Here is a 17,925-nt window from a genome sequence, read left to right on the forward strand (position 1 = left end):
CGATCAATCCTCCTGTCTCAGCCTCCCAAGCACGGGGATTACAAGCATGTGCCACCACGCCCGGCTATGGCTATAATTGTATGTGAACATGAGGTCTAGAAGGTTACAGTTCCCATAGGCAGTGTAGAGCGTGTGCTTAGCATGTGCAAAGCTCTGGATTTGACCGCCAGTATTGAAAAAAGATTAGTTTTTGAGACATTCATTCCAATTCAGAGTAAAACCCACATTATACAGCTATTACAACCTCAGCAACTATTTTTATAGTTATGCCTCCATTTGTGTTTTTTTGTAACAAAATTCATAATAATTCCGGCTTAAATTTGTCTGGTTCTGGAAATTTTCATATATAGTTTGCCCTCATTATCCATGGTGTCAACCAAACATGGACAGGTAATATTAAAAATAAAAAACAGTCCTTGGGAGGGTGAGAAAGGATGGCCACAGGTTCAAAGCCAGGCTCCTCAGTTTATCAAGGCCCTCAGCAACTTAACAAGTCTCTATTTCAAAAAAATAAAAATAGCCAAGCGTGGTGGCACACATTTGTAATTAGGAAGTTGAGACAGAAGGATCATACAGGTTTGAAGCCAGCCTTAGCTACTTAGTGAGACTGTCAACAACTTAGTAAGACCCTGTTTCCAAATAAAGTATAAAATAGGTCTGGGAGTATAGCCCGGAGGTAGAAAAGTCCCTGGGTTCCACCCCCAAGTACCACAAAAATAAAGCAAAAATAAAATAGGATGTGATGTAATTCAGAGGTAGAATATCCCTGGGTTCAATCCCCAGAACCTCACCCACAATACAACTATATTAAATGTATGTAACCTTTTACTTGTAATTATTTTATAGCCAATAACTATACGTTGTATTAAGTAAAATAAGTGTTCTAGAAATTATTTAAAGTATAAAGAATGACTTAAAAGTATACAATATGCAATTACCACATCATTTTACATAAGGGACTCGAATATCTGCAGATTTGGATATCCACAGGGTAAAGGGATCTTGGGACCAGTCACTCATGAATACTAAGGGATGACTCTATATCCAATATGTCTTCTTTACACATTTGACATAATCTTTTTTAAAGCTTTTAGTTTTCTTAATAGCTGTCAGCTGGTCTCTTCCTTCCCTAACTCATCATACTGTCTCCATTAAAGGCAATGGCCTCCAGTGTTGTTTTTTTGGTGGTACTGGGGATTGAATTTAGAGGCATTCTACCTCTGAGCTATGCCCCCAGCCCTATTTTTATTCATTATTTTGAAACAGAATCTCATTAAGTTGCAGAGGGCTTCACAAGTTGCTGGAGCTGGCCATAAACCTGTGTTCTTCCTGTCTCAGCCTCCCAAGTGCTGGAATTACATAATCTCTCTTGTCAGACATACAACTATAATCCTAGTAGTACTTGGGAAGCTGAGATAGGAGGATCACAAATTCAAAGCTAGCCAGGTGGGGTGGCTCCAGCCTGTAATCCCAGTACTTGGGAGGCTGAGCCAGAGGATCACAAGTTCAAGGACAGTCTAAGCAAGTAGTGAGACTCTCATTCTACCTGGTGAGACCTTGTTTCAAAATAAAACTAAAAAATAGAGCTGGGGGTGTAGCTCAGAGATGGAATGCCTCTGGGTTCAAAGGCAGCCTGGGCAACTTAGCAAGGCCTCTTTCAAAAATAAAAAATAAAAATGGCTAGGGCAGTTCAGAGGTAGAATGCCCCTAGGTTCAGTCCCTAATACTGTGTGCGCACATACACATACATACACTACATACAACACACACACACACACACACACGTACTTTAAAGGACAGTGTTTTACTATAAACAAAGTCCCTTTAAACAAGCACCACACCTGCAACCCCCACCTTCTGGAGAAGCAGCTCCCAGTGTAGCTACTAGTATGTTTATTTTATTTTATTTTATTTTATTTTATTTTATTTTATTTCATTATTTTTTGCGGTACTGGGGATAAAACCCAGAGGCATTCTACCTTCAGGCTACACCCCCAGCCCTATTTTATAATTTATTTGGAAACAGGGTCTCACTAAGTTGCTGAGAGCCTCACTAAGTAGCTAAGGCTGGTTTCTAACCTGTGTGATCCTCCTGTCTCAGCCTCCCAAGCACTGGGAATTAATTACAAGTGTGTGCTACCTACCACGCCTGGCTCTCTACAAATATGTTTAAATGGTGCTTCCCATGTGTTAGTAGATCCAACCCCCTTCTGCTTTCTCTGAAGCTTCATTCTGCCACTTAACCTGTTCACTACAGTTTCCACATAGATGAAGAGCTCAGGACCTGGAAGTCCAATATCAAAATCTGAATCTGGCTTCTATCACTTAAAGTTATGCGATCTGGGGAAAATTACTCAAGCTATCTCATATATGAAAGTATGAACAACAGCACCTAATAATTATGAGGATTAAATAAGATAACACAATATAGCTTTTGCCTGGGTGGGCATATAAATAGAACTCGTTATTATGGTTATTATTAACAAATACCTCTGCCACCACTTAAATGTGCTAAGCTCTCTTTGAAAGCTGTTTTCCCCAACTCTACCCAAGACCCTCTCCTCTTCATACTTCTTCCATTCTAACCCTCCATGGCTAAATCTTTCATCTCCTCTGAAATAGTTCTGGCCAAAATGGCCTTTTTAACGAAGCATAGCTCTAAGAAGCATGACTATTAATTTATATGCATTATATAAAAACATTTTACACACCAAATAGTTGAAATAAAACATATACCTTTATTTTAAAACCCACCAAAATCAAGCACATAATTATCTTTGTTTTTTTTTGTTTGTTTTTTTTTGCAGTACTGGGGATGAGACCCAGGAACATTCATTCTGCCTCTGAGCAACACCCCCAATCCTGTTTTTATAGTTTTGAAACACTGTCTCCCTAAACTGCAGAGGGCCTAAGTGTCTGAAACTGGCCACAAACTTGCAATCCTCCTGTCTTAGCCTCCAGAGTACTAGAATTACAAGAGTATGGCACCAAGTCCAGTTTATATCTTTGATTTTTAAATGTAACTTTGGGCCCAAATTCTCTTTCATTTTCTTAAATCATTACCATCAGAAAATTTAATAGGAAAACAAACCAATGTGTGGTGGGATTTTTTTTGTTTTTTTTTTTTTTGGTTTTTTGTTTTGTTTTGTTTTTTGGTGGTACTGGGGTTCCTGGAAACCCTCCTACCTCCGGGCTACACTCACAGACCTATTTTTATACTTTTTTATTTGGAAACAGGGTCTCTTAAGCCAGAGAGGCTGGCTTCATACCTGTGCCATCCTCCTGTCTCCGCCTCCCAAGCGCAGGGATTACAAGCGTGCACCACCACGCCCGGCCAAACATACATACATACATACATACATACATACATACATATATATATATATATATATTTTTTTTTTTTTTTGGGGGGGGTGGTACTGGGGTTCCTGGAAGCCCTTCTACCTCCAGGCTACACTCTCAGACCTATTTTTACATTTTTTTATTTGGAAACAGGGTCTCCTAAGCCAGCGTGCGTGGCTGGCTTCGAACCTGTGCGATCCTCCTGTCTCTGCCTCCTAAGTGTGGGGATTACAAGCATGCGCCACCACGCCCGGCCAAACTAATATTTTAAAAGAATTTTAATCAACCTTGTTAACACAAAATACCTAATCTTTCAAAATAAGGTTAAGTTAATGAGTTCTTGTCACTGACCTCCTTGGTATACTTTTAGATTAAGTGTGACAAAATGAATAATGTAAATTATCTTTTATTTTGGGGGGAACAAGTATTTCAAACTTTTATTTGAAATTTTGGTGATTAAAATAAGATAGAATTTTGAGCTGGGAGTGGTGGTACACATTTGTAATCCCAGTACTTGGGAGTCTGAGACAGGAGGATTGCACAGGTTTGAAATCAGTCTCAGCTACTCTGTGAGGCTCTCAGCACTTAGTAAGACCCTGTTTCCTAATAAAATATAAAATAGGTTTGGGAGCATAGCCCAGAAGTAGAAGGCCCATGGGGTCCATACCCAGTACCACACACATACACACATACACACACACACACACACACACACACACACACACACACACACAAATATATAGTATTTTAATAACAAAATACATAAATATTCTATCCAAAAATGTAGGATTTAAATTGTCACATATAAGCCAGGTGTGGTGGCGCACACTTATAATCCACGAATTTGGGAGGCTGAGACAGGAGGATTGGACAGATTTGAAGCCAGCCTCAGCTACTTAGTAAAGCTCTTAGCAACTTAGTGAGACCCTGTTTCCAAATAAAATATAAAATAGGTCTGGGAGGATAGCCCGGAGGTAGGAAGCCTCTGAGTTCCATCCCTAGTACCACCAAAAATAAATAAATAAATAAATAAATAAATAAATAAATAGTCACATATTAAACACTGACTGTAAGTAAATATATTCATATTATGTAAGTCAAAATGAGAAATGAAGGAATTAATTTCTAATCTGGAGTAAATTTAGGACTCAAAAAGCTCAACTCAAATTCTGCCTTAAACCGGGCACAGTGACGTACACTTGTAATCCCAGCATTTGGGAGGCTGAGACAGAAGGATCACAGGTTCACGGCCAGCCTCAGCTACTTAGGGAGGCCCTCTGCAACTTAGTGAGATCCTGTTTCAAAATAAAGAATACAAACTAGGACTGGGGTGTAGCTTGGAGGTAGAATGCCTCTGGGTTCCATTCCCAGGACCTCAAAAAAAAAAAAAAATTATGCCTTCTTGGCCATCTTCAATCCTTAACCCTTTAGAATTTAGGTTTTTAACCCACCTAAAGCAACACCAGAGTTGGAGAACTGCAAAACCATTCTGGCATACTGGCATCATCTTCACGGACACTTTTATTTCTATGAGCTCTCTGTCAAGGGACCCACCCTCCAGGTCAACTAATAGCACCACCTCTCACCCTCAACAGCCCTTTTGAAAACTACAGTGCAGCTATCAGTACTGTGGTTGATTTTCTGGATAGGAAAAATGAGCAGGTTGTGAAGAAGATAAAACCACTAGGGCTGCCACAAAGCTGCCATCGCTAACCAGAGCACCAGGCATGGAGACAGAAGAGAGATCAGAAATCCAGCCCAGAAGAAGGGGTACTCCTCCCTAATATTCATACAGAGCCTAACAAAGGAGAAAGAGGCCACACAGTATCTATCTGATTAGGGAAAAGTAAAAAGAAAAACACACTTCTACTTAGTACCTATTTTGTATAGTATAATAAAAACTTTCAATATAAACTGCATTATTTCCTTTAATATCTTCCTCTATATCACAGGGGCATTACTACTTCCCATATGTTAGAAAAATTACAGATTCAAGTAAAATGTCAGATTATTCAATATCCAGTTGTCCTCTAGTTTATCTTTATGAAGAAAGCAGTGTTTAATAAAACTCAGGAATAAGAAAGATTCTTTGGGTTCAAAGTTCCTTCCTTCCAGGTATTTTTAGGGTGAATGAATGATTTTAAAGCAGAATGAATATCTGCTTTAAAAAGTAGATTAGGCACACTAGAACTTGTAGTCTTATACTCCCATGACTGAGATATGTTATAAATTTTGTGTGTTCTTTGCCCTTATTAAAATATAAAAAAGAGCCAGGTGTGGTGGCACACGCTTGTAATCCCAGCATTTGGGAGGCGGAGACTGGAGGATCACAGATCACAGACAACCTCAGCTACTTAGTGAGGCCCTTTGCAACTCAGTGAGACCCTGTTTCAAAAATAAAGAACAAAAAATTAGGACTGAGGGGTGTCCCTCAGAGGTAGAATGCCCCTGGATTCCATCCCCAGTACCACAAAAGAATAAAAAAATATTAAAAAAAAGGACTAGCACATAAAAAAGAAAGGAATACTATAGCTTGGCTTTCTATCAAACCACAAAAAGAGAAAAGAAACTTCAACTCAAAGACCTCAGACACAAGAATGCAGCAAAATAAATCACAATGTGCATGTCATCTTAATAAAACTAGAAATCTGAGATAGTTCAGAGCTGAATTTAGTTTAAACTGTTGGCATTCAGTTACTGGCCCTCTTCTGGACTAATGATAAATGATGCTATCATACAGATCATATTATTTTGAAATAAAACGTCTCCAAATGAAACTGGATAGAAACATCACTCATGCTCCAGTTCCCCTAAAAGAACAATGACTTTCCAACAACAAGTTTTACCAATGAGTAAGCATTACTCTGCATGCTCTAATTACAGTGTCTCACCTGAGGGCGAGTTCATCAGGTTCTGCTGCACTGGTGGGCTGGTGGGGGCTGCCACATTCATCTGAGAGAGCATGGCTTTCCTTGGATCCTGCCATGTTGTTGTCTGATCGATGTGACTAAGACAAAACAAACCACTGCATTAGATAACAAATCCTATGCCCTAAAAATAAGTCTCCATGTCAAAACAGGGCAGATATACAGGCTAATATTCAAATAATCACCTCACTTTTCCCACCCTTCCTCTGTAACAGATATTTTTCACCATTAAAATACTCAACATTTACCTCTAGATCTTATAAAATGCAACATTTGAAAAAGTTATGTCTTAAATTTTAAGAGAAATAATCTTCACCTAGAGGACAATTATCACTTCTAATAAAGATTTAAATGTATTTGTTAATCATCGAAAAGAGTAATCATATGACTAAAACAAAAGATTCATTAAGAGAACCGTCCACTTTTCTCTTCCTAGTGCTAAGAATGCAAAATTACTTATCACTTTTAGGCCTAAGAACCCCTTTTAAAAGTAAAACACAGCCGGGAATGGTGGTGCAGGCTTGTAATCCCTGTACTTGGGAGGTGAGATAGAAGTATCATCATATGTGTTTGAGGCCACCATCAGCAACTTAATAAGGCACTCACAACTTAAAAAAAAAAAAAGAATAAAAAGCAGGGCTGGGGATGTAGCCCAGAGGTAGAATGCCCCTGGGTTCAATCCCTAGTGCCACACACACACACACACACACACACACACACACACACACACACGCACACACCTCCCCCAAAAGTATCTTAATATAGACTCTAGAACCAAAATATAATTTAAAGCTTCAACTATAAGTTTTCATTTTTGCCTGTGACTTGGGTTCACATTTCTTTTGCTTTTTTGGTGTGGTACTGGGGTTCCTGGAACCCCTTCTACCTCCTGGCTACACTCCCAGGCCTATTTTTAAATTTTTTTTTTTTTTTTTTTTTTGGAAACAGGGTCTCTTAAGCCAGGCTTCGAACCTGCACGATCCTCCTGTCTCCGCCTCCCAAACGCGGGGATTACAAACATGCACCACCACGCCTGGCTTGGGTTAACATTTCTACACAAGCCTTTTGTTACCTGCTGGAAAATTCCATATTGGTAACATACTATGAAATATATGTATGTAAAATATATGTGCCCTCCATAAAAGTAGGGATAAAAACAGTTAAAGATTCTATTAACTATAAACTATAAGGCATTTAGCACAGTATCTGATAGACTTTTAATAAATATTGGTTTTCTTTTTCCAAATGTTTGTTTTTGTGAAACAAAACTAAAATGAAACTACTTCAAAATTATCCTGAAATAATAGCCAGAAAAAAACTCAAAGATTTTTGCATGAAGCTCTCCTTTGTATCTTTTTTTTTTTTTTTTTAAAGTACTGGGGATGGAACCCAGGGGCATTCTACCTCAGAGCTACATTCTCCGCCCTATTTATTATTATTTTGAAACAGTGTCTCACTGAGTTGCAAAGGGCCTCATTAAGTAGCTGCTGGGATTACAAGCGTCTGCCACCACACCTGGCAACTCTATTGATGTATGTAAAAAATTTATTTTAAGCATCATAGGGTTGTCTAAGCCCACTCTAGGCTCACTACTTACTTCCTAAGACAGTATTCTCAGAATTAAACACAGAAAATAATTAGAAGAATTAGTTTATCTTGTTCCTAAAGATAGTCTTAGTGCTGAGATTCCTGCAGGAATGAAGAAGTATGATATTCTACATCCCCTTCAAGGTAAGCAAATTATTCTCCGCTATCATTTTGGGAAAGAAGCAGCAATTTGTATATATGACCAATATCAACCCTGTGATCTCACACTAGATTAACTAAAACAGGGAAATAAGATCTGAAATTTAAATAGCTACAAAAATGGCTTTGAGGGTTTCTTCTTAAAAAACTCTTCTGTCTCTTCCTCCATTCAAAAAATAGTACAAATTTATGATTGTTTAATTTAAAAAATTGGCAAATAGAGTTTTATCTTTCTTTTCTTGTTTTGACGGTGCTGGGGATAGAACGAGGGGCCTTACACTGCTAGGTAAGCACTCTGCTACTGAACTATACCTGTCGCCCAGCAAAGTTCTAATATCACCTTACCATCTGGAAGTAAACACTGTCAGATTTTATTTTGTGTATGTGTGGTACTGGGGAATTGAGTCTAGGTGCATTTTGAAACAGGATCTTGCTAGGATAATGAGCGTCTCATTACTTGCTGAGTCTGTCCTTGAACCTGCGGATCTTCCTGTCTCAGCTTCTGAAGTACTGGGATTACAGTCATGACCCACTACTCCCAGTTTGTCAGAACATTTTGATGTTGGTTCTTCTCGTATACTTTCAGTGAATGCGTCTCACTGCAACTCAGTGAGACACGGTTTCAAAATAAAGAATAAAAAAGCCGGGCGTGGTGGCGCACGCTTGTAATCCCTGCGCTTGGGAAAAGGAGACAGGAGGATCATGCACATTTGAAGCCAGTTGTGCTGGCTTAAGAGACCGTTTCCAAATAAAAATAGGTCTGGGAGTGTAGCCCTGAGGAAGAAGGGTTTCCAGGAACCCCAGTACCACCAAAAAAAAAGAATAAAGAATAAAGAAAAATAGGGCAGGGGGTGTAGCTCGGAGGTCGAATGCCCCATACAATAGGTCTGGGAGTATAGCCCAGAGGTAGAAGGGCTTCCAGGAACTCCAGTACCACCACCAAAAAAAAAAAAAAAAAAAAAAAAAAAAGAGTTGCCAGCTATATACATTTAATATGACTATTATAATTTTGAAACATCTGCTGGACTTTTCAGGTAATTGTTCCACAACTGGTCCTAGTTTCTATCCGTATGTGTCTGTGTGTGTACACACATACACAGGATTGAACTCACATGCATTCTATCTCTGAGCTACACCCCCAGCCCTACTTTTTATTCTTTATTTTGAAACAGGATCTCCAAGCTGCAAAGGGCCTCACTAAGTAACTGAGGCTATCCACGAACCAGGATCCGCCCATCTCAGCCTCCCAAATGCTGGGATTAAAAGCATGAGCCACCATGCCTGGTTTATTTTTAGTTTTGAAACAGGGTCTTGCTAGGTTGCTGAGCATCTCGCTACATTGCTGTCCTTGAACCTTTAATGCTCCCAAATATTGGGATTACAGGCATGCACGCTCTGCTTCTAACCTTTTAAAGTCCTAGATGCCTCCTGTTAGAAGTCTTCTCTTTGGAAAAATAAGGCAGATATATATATATTAAAATTCCAGCTCTGCTAATGGCAATCTAAACTGTGCACACAAGTTTTATCAATCTGCTTCATCTTCAACAAAATAGGACTGACTTACTCTCAAGTGTTATGAGGATTAAATTCAGTACCATATATACAGTAACTAGAACTGACTCTAACACACAAAAGGCCCTCAAATAACCTTGACTTCATTTCTTTGTTAGTTTAATATTTAAAATAGAAAGTACTTCAAGGTTGGTGGGCCAAGAATATCCAGTTAGAATTAAGAACAAGCTACAAAAGGAATCCAACAGGTATAGACATAGTACCTCACAGAAGAAAAAACAATAAAATAATCTGAAAATAAAAGAATAACTTAATTCTTATAACCAATTGCCAAAGCATTAATTGTTAAAAATTTTAAAAATGTTGGAAACCTCTGGTACAATTATTTCTTACTTAAGTCACAAAACAGTTAACTCTTTAGCTAAACCAAGGCAAAGAATAAGCAACACTTCTAAGTACAAGCCAAAGCCCATCCCAGTAGTTTTAACACTTCAAATGTTTGATTGTATATTTCATTTTCAAATACTGAGTTCATAATTGTTATTTATGAAATCAACATAATGGGAATGGGTTTCAGAACAGTCCCAGGAAAACATTAATGACCATCTTACATTTACCCTCAAGTTTTAGGACTGACATTATATTAGGACTGATATTATGCTGCCAATTTGTGAAAACTCCAGAGAACTAAGCTAAAAACTAGTGAATTTAGTGATGAATATTGATGCTAATAGTATGATAAAAGTTTGGAAACCTCAAGGAACGGGTAACTGTTCTCTTACATCCCAGTTACTCAAAGTGTGTGGGTCTCGGGCCAGCAGCACTAACACCAGAGAGCTTGTCAGAAGGCACAGCCTCAGGCTCCACTCAGTCCACCAGGAAGATCTGCAGTCTAACAGGATCCACAGGTGACCTGTATGTACATTAAAATTTGAAAAGTACTGCCTTAGAGACTCCTATGAGACTTGATCACTCATACTGTCTTAAGGATGAAAACTGCCTGGAAAGTAAATACTACATACACAAAGAACTACAGCTTAAATATTGGACATAGAAATAGCCAAACCAAAAATTTAAGGTGTTGTGGGTCCCCTCAAACTCTCAATTTGTAAAATGAGGTAAACTTGGCTAAAGTCTATAACTAGTACCAGTAAAATAACACTGTTATAAACATAAACCAAACTATATAGTGCATGTTTTATTCTCTTTTCATAATCCAATTTTGAAAATATTTTTCCTCTAAACTACCAAACTTGTAAAACCTATTTTCACAAAAATACCAACAATGTATCTGTACAGGTACCTACAGCCTAGTTCTTCCCTATTCTTCTAAGAGTCCTTGATGATAGAAAAACTCAACAAGATAAGCCGGGCATGGTGGCACACCCACTTGGGAGGCTGAGACAGGAGGCTCACACAGGTTCGAAGCCAGCCTCAGCTACTTAGTGAGGCTCTCAGCAACTTAGTGAAAACCTGTTTCCAAATAAAGTATAAAACAGGTCTGGGAGTATAGCCCAGAGGTAGAAAAGCCCCTGGGTTCCACCCCCAGTACCCCCCCACACACACACATTCAACAAGATAATCTGCAAACCTTATAAATAGAAAATTTTAAAAATGCAGCTGTCAAGTGTTAAGCTCCTAACACACATTCAAGATATTCCTCATATTACTAGAGAAAAAAATAAAACAAAAATATCCCCCCAAGAAATACTTTCAGCCAAGAGCAAAATCACCACAGACATTGATAAAATACATCTTTGTGAACTCATCTCTGCTGCCTAGCTTGGAAATTCATTTGTACTATGGGAATTGTTAGAAATTTATCCATTTCCCCAATAAATATAAACAAAGATAAATGGTAAAAATGTGTTGTTTTTATGCCAGACACATCTGAGTAACCATATCATCCACATCCCAGAAGTGATCAAATTTGTACTTAAAATGTATTAAGACCACAAAACTATCTAATAAAAAACCAAGTGACCAAACTAAAGACACTTGACTTTTAGGAAAACAACAAGATAAAAGCTGGGAAACTGAGAATACCAAATGGGTGTGAAGAATGCTTTAATTTTAAATTTCTGTTATTACTGTGGGCCCTCAAAACACAACGATGGCTGTACTGAGAGTGGGCAGTGGGCCCAGATTTACTGCTCACTTATCAAGCCCGTGTTTGTTGTGCAAGTGTTATTTATAGAGTCACATGCTAGAGGCTGTGCTCAAACCAGCTAAACCTACACGCTTAATTGACTCTAGGAACAATGAGACATTGTTCAATCTAATCCTGCTATGAGCTACATTCCTAAGCCATAACCATATGCTCTTGACATTCGTATAAATCTTTCATGGACTACTTCTAGAATCTTCAAAAGTTCAGAGATATGCCCATATTGAAATCCCTTAGGATGAGACAACTTACACACTTTGCCTCTATGGCAACAGTCCCTGTAGCACCTTATAGAAATAAAAAACTGAAATCAAAATCTAAATGACTTGGCTATCAGTAAAGACTATGAAAAATAAGTTAAAATTAGGAACAAATATGAAAAGAAATATATAAAAACAAATGTGACAACTGACTATACTCTGCAAATTTCACACCACATTGTAATCTGACTTTATAGCCTTAGGTTAAATAAAATTAATATTTACTCCCAAATTAAAAGTCCATTTAAGCATAATTTAATGATGTTGCCATTTAAGTGCAGCATACCCATATATATCTCCCACTGAGAATTATTACTCTCTAGGGAAGAAATGAGGATGGAAGAGTTGTTTAAGGAAATCAAGGTGGCTCCCCGAGACACAATTCTCTTCATCCTGCACCCAAGTGGCCTTTTCCTGAAGTGATGGTCAACACTGTTCTTTTCATAATGCTATGACTAAGATCACGTCTCCCCAAAACTGTATTTCTTTATTTATGATATAAAAAAATGACACATCATTGTAGTCTGAAGAGAAGAAAATTCAGAATTCAACTTTCTTCATTCCCTACAATAAGGTCTCCATAGCACCTTTTAGAAAGAAGAGTCACCTTAGAGGAAAATGAAAGAAATTAAAAAAAAAAAAAAAACAGGGATGGGGAAGGAAGGGGGTAGGGGGTGGGAATTGGGTAGGGGCTAAATGGGCAATGTGTACATGTATGCCCACACAAGTTTTTTATCCCAATATGATGTATGAATACAATGCACCAATAAAAATTTATTTAAAAAACGCTCTGAGAAATTTTACGTCTCAGAAAGTCTACTATAGTTATTAATTCAAAATGTGACCCACAAACTGGGAATGGTGGCACATGCTTATAATCCCAATACTTGGGAGGCTGAGACAGAAGGATATGTGATAAGGCCAGCCTCAGCTACTTAATGAGGCCCTCTGCAACTGAGTGAGACCCTGTTTCAAAAACAAAGAGGGAGGCTGAGACCTGGAGGATCACGGTTCGCGGACAGCCTCAGCTACTTAGTGAGGCCCTCTGCAACTCAGTGAGACCCGGTTTCAAAATAAAGAATAAAAAATAGGGCAGGGGGTGTAGCTCAGAGGTCAAATGCCCCTGGGTTCCATCCCCAGACCCGCAAAAAAAAAAAAAAAAGAATAAAAAAGCAGGCTAGGGATGTAGCTCCGAGGTAGAATGCCCATGGGTTCAATCCCTAACACCTCAAAAAAAAAAAAAAAAAAAGAGAGAGAGACTGAGACAGGAGGATGACAGGTTTGAAGTCAACCGTATCAAGTAGTGAGGCTCTCATCAACCTAATGAAATCCTGTTTCAAAATAAAAATAATATTGAGCTGGGGGTGTACGTCAAAGGTAGAATGTTCCTGGGTCCAATCCCAATAACCCTCCCAACCCACCCCCCACACAAAATGTGGCCCTCAAACACCATGCATCAATGTTACCTGGGAGGGTCTGGGTATAAGCTCAGTGGTAGAACACTTGCCTAGCATTTCTAAGTATGATCCCCAGCACCCCTACCCCCACCACGAAATTATCAGAGAGATGTATTAGCTACTGAGTATTTTAAAATAAGGAGCTGGGTGTACTAGTGCATGCTTGTAATCCCAGCACTTGTGAGGCTGAGGCAGGAGAATCACAGGTTCGAGGCCAGTCTCAGCAACTTAGTGATGCCCTTGCAACTTAGTGAGAAATAGGGCTGGGGATGTAGCTTGAAGGCAGAATGCTAGTGGGTTCCATTCCAAATACCCGCCCCCACACAAATAATATTAATAGAACAATCAACCTAGCCATTTTAAATATTCTCTCACAATCTGACAACCTTCTATACAATATTTATTTACTCAAAAATTTAGGCATTCAACCCTCAAAAAATGGGTCTTGTAGTCCACTGTTTTGTTTAAACTGATATTTATACAAATACATTTAAATACACAAATTTAGCTGGGCCTGGTGGCGCACGCTTGTAATCCCCGCACTTGGGAGGCGGGGACAGGAGGATGGCGCGGGTTTGAAGCCAGCCTTGCTGGCTTAAGAGACCGTTTCCAAATAAAAATATAAAATAGGTCTGGGAGTGTAGCCCATAGATAGAAGGGTTTCCAGGAACCCCAGTGCCACCAAAAACAAAACAAATAAATATATACAAATTTAAATGAAACTACTACAGATCAAATAAAGAACAACAAAGTTAAAGACCTTGGTGATATTTTCCTTACATTTTACAATGCTCCAGCTAGGGATAAAGGAAAACAGCCCTGCACAGACGAGAGTACAACTCTGAACTCATGTGCCAAGACATGACTTAGGCCTCAGGCCCTCACCCAAGGATTAGAAGGAAGACAGACAGGTTTAGGCAGTCAAATAATGCTACAATCAGCTTTCTGCAGCCATATCAGACACCATAGCTTCCAAATAAGGATTTGTTTGGGCCACTGCAAGGTAATCAGTAATATTTAGCTATAACCCTGCTACCACATTCACTACATATTTATGACTACACTCAAGTTTTCAAACATTATTACTACAACATGGCTTCAGCCACCCAAAATTAATACACCACCCCAAATTAATACAGGATGAGCCTAATTTTCTGGAAACATTACACAAATAAAAAACCACTAAGATGATAGCCCCAAGAAAATCCATACTAAATACTGCTGAGCAAAGGAGGCAAATGGCCCTCACCAAACTAAAGCAGACATGACATGTTTAACATGAATGACTGCTGACAACCTACAGGCCATTTTGACAAAAATAATATAAACAATAAAAGAATCTTGGATTTTTTTTAATTCTTTATTTTCAATAATACCTGATATAACACTACAAAAATAAAATACTTCTGGGCCCCCCCCTCCCCCAGTACTAGGGATAGAACCCAGGGGCTTTCTACCTCCGAGTTATACTCCCAGTCCAATTTTTTATTCTTTATATTGAAACAGGGTCGCACTGAGTTGCAAAGGGCCTCACTAAGTAAGGCTGTCCTCTATCCACAATCCTCCTGTCTCAGCCTCCCAAATGCTGAGATTATAAGTGTGTGCCACCACACCCATAAACTATTTCTAATAATCTAAAATGATTCCTATCGAAGTTAACAAAGTAGCTTGAGAAAAAGTAACTTTTATATATGCTATACTACATCTTTAGGATGAAAAGATATATGTATATCAAACCATGAGAGAGAGTTCCTATACAAATAAAAAGTCATTACTTTGTCTTAACTGTTCATTAAATAGTATGTAATTTTTTTTATTTGATGCTTCATTATTAGATATCACTTTAAGAAATGTTATTTGGATAACTTTAAATTTTTGATAATGCCTTCAGGCATTCCACAATCAGAAGAGAAAACAGGACACTAGTGGAAAGGCAAGAGATTACTTAACTTGGGAAATAAATTACCTAACCTCAGGCAAGTGGCCTCAGCTTTAGCAGCTGTGATATATGACAGTCACATTAAACAAGAATAAATACCTCACACAGAGACTGCTTGCTGTGCTAAAACAAAGCATTCTACTCATACAACTGTGTGTGTGTGTGTGTGTGTGTGTGTGTGTGTGTGTGTGTGTGTGATATTGGGAATTGAACTCAGGGGAGGTCTATATTCTACACTCCTAGCTCCCCTCTTTTGGCCATTTAGTATGCTTTGTATTGTAGGATATAAGACTAACCTCCCACCTATAGAATGTCGAGCTGACACCCAAGACAGTCGTAGCCTTCCATAATCCAACATCCCACTATTTCCTGGTTATACAAAAAAAAAAAAAAAAAAAAAAACAGCAAATGGTTTCACCTTTAAAAAAAAGAATCATTTACACTTAAAAAATGAAAGGTGGGACTCCTTCTTAAAAATGTTTCTAGAGCTACTAAAAAAAAAGCTTACATTTACAAAATAGTTGATAAAAAATATTTTTCTGGATTGTACCAGAAAGAAGACAGGGACCCACTGGGCTTCATCAGAAGCTAGACTCTCCTCTCTTTTAGTTTCTCCGTTTTCTGCAGGCAAGTCTTTAGTATTTTGGTTAGCCAATTCGGACTGCTTTCCCTCTGCTCCCCTCTTCTCTTTTGTTTGCACTTCTTTGTCCAAAAATGTATCCTTTCCCATTGCCTTCTTGGGCTTCATTTTGCATGAGCAGGTTTAGTTGACAACCAAGCAATCTCCCCTTGGGTCTTCCTTCCTCGCCCCTTGAGCAAGGCTGACCTTCCCATTGGGCCTTCCTAAACTGCACTGTCTTGCTCCTCCTGTGGCTCCTTATTTATTTATGGAACATAGTCTCAGTAAGTTCTGAGGCTGGTCTGGAACCTGTGATCCTCCTTATTTCAGCTTCCCAAGTACTGGGATTATAGATGTGCACCACCATGCCTGGCTTCATCCAACCATTTTTTAAGTAAATAATGTAGTACCAAAGTAAATAAAGTAGTACCTGATATCAACACTGTTCAGTCTTTGGGCTCAAATTTAGTTAACAAACCTGGAACCATATCCATTGTGTATTTATGGCTACATTCAAGCTTCCCACATTTTCAATACAACTGGGCTTTAACAAATTATAAATATGTAACAAGTTAACATACAGTGATAGAACCATTCAGCTAAATTAAAGTTACTGGTAATAATAAATAAATGAATATGTTTTATACAGAACTACTACTATAGACATTCAGATGGTTTTCTGGGCCTATTTCATATGCAAGTGGTAGTGGAATTTATTCATTCAAGGCCAAGTAGTCACCCACCATTCTTCCATCCATTGAATTCTCTTTGATCCTGCCTACCTGCCTGCCTGCCTGCCTGCCTTTAAAAAAAAAAAAATGAAGGTTAAACACTCTTCCAAACAAGGCTTACAGGACTGGCTTAGAATAATTAGCAGTCTATCAAAACTATATTATAAAGAGATTAAATATCTCCTTTATGTTTCCTATGAGTTTTACATATTCATTAAAAAAGACAGAGGGAGAGAAAGCAAGACAGCATGGTACATGTCTGTAATCCCAGCTTCTCTGGGTGGCAGAGGAAAGAGGATTCTAAGTCATTTCACAAATTATTATTATTATTATTATTATTATTATTATTATTATTATATTTGCAGTACTGAGAATTGAGCCCAGGGGCATTCTACTTCTGAGTTACACCCCCAGCCCTATTTTTCTTTATTTCAAAACAGGGTCTCATTAAATTGCAGAGGGTCTCACTCAGTAAGTAGCTGGAGATGGCCACGGCCCTGGGATCCTTTTGTCTTAGCCTCCCAAGTACTGGGATAGTGAGTGAGGTCCTCTGCAACTTAGTGAGACCCTGTTTCCAAATAAGAAACAAAATCTGGCTGGGGGAGGGGGTATATCTTGGCTCAATCCCCAGCACCAAAAAAAAAAAAAAAAAAAAAAAAGGGGGCACCATGCCCAGCTTGCAAGATTTTTATTTTAACAACAACAAAAAAAGCTAGGTGTGGTGGTGTACGCTTGTAATCCCCAAGCTTGGAAGGCGGAGAAGGTTCGAATGCCACCATGCCTGGCTTGCAAGATTTTTTATTTTAACAACAACAAAAAAAGCTAGGTATGGTGGCGTCCGCTTGTAATCCCCAAACTTGTAATCCCCAAGCTTGGAAGGCGGAGAAAGTTCGAAGCCAGCCACTGGCTTAAGAGGCCCTGTTTCCAAATAAAACCTATAAAATAGGTCTGAGAGTGTAGCCCAGAGGTAGACGGGCTTCCAGGAACCGCAGTACCACCAAAAAAAAAAAAAGAGGGAGCAGAGAGTATAGCTCAATAGTAGAGGACACCTGGGATCATGTCCCAGTAATGGGTGGGGTAGAGACAGAAAGGGAGAGACAGAAAGCATAAGAAAATTACTTGGTAAATTCCGTAGTTCACCAGAATGAGAACATTTGTTCATGCTGAAAACCAGGATTCAATTTATTTTCTATAAATTGCAACTAAAATATGATCCTGTCACAAA

The 17,925-nt window shown here is 38.6% G+C and overlaps 1 protein-coding gene across 8 annotated transcripts in view; it reads right to left on the reverse strand.

The window, feature by feature from the left end:
• YAP1 (Yes1 associated transcriptional regulator) overlaps positions 1-17,925 on the reverse strand; it is a gene marked incomplete at both ends in the record, with an annotated part of 132,691 nt that overhangs the window by 68,908 nt on the left and 45,858 nt on the right. For all 8 annotated transcript variants that reach the window (XM_080719699.1, XM_080719697.1, XM_080719698.1 and 5 more), the window contains one exon: positions 6,234-6,349. In XM_080719699.1, the coding sequence (XP_080575825.1) occupies positions 6,234-6,349 (116 nt within the window). The remainder of the gene's footprint in view (positions 1-6,233; positions 6,350-17,925) is intronic.

The sequence above is a fragment of the Muscardinus avellanarius genome (genome assembly GCF_963383645.1).
Source record: "Muscardinus avellanarius genome assembly, chromosome: 1".
Classification (NCBI taxonomy): domain Eukaryota; kingdom Metazoa; phylum Chordata; class Mammalia; order Rodentia; family Gliridae; genus Muscardinus; species Muscardinus avellanarius.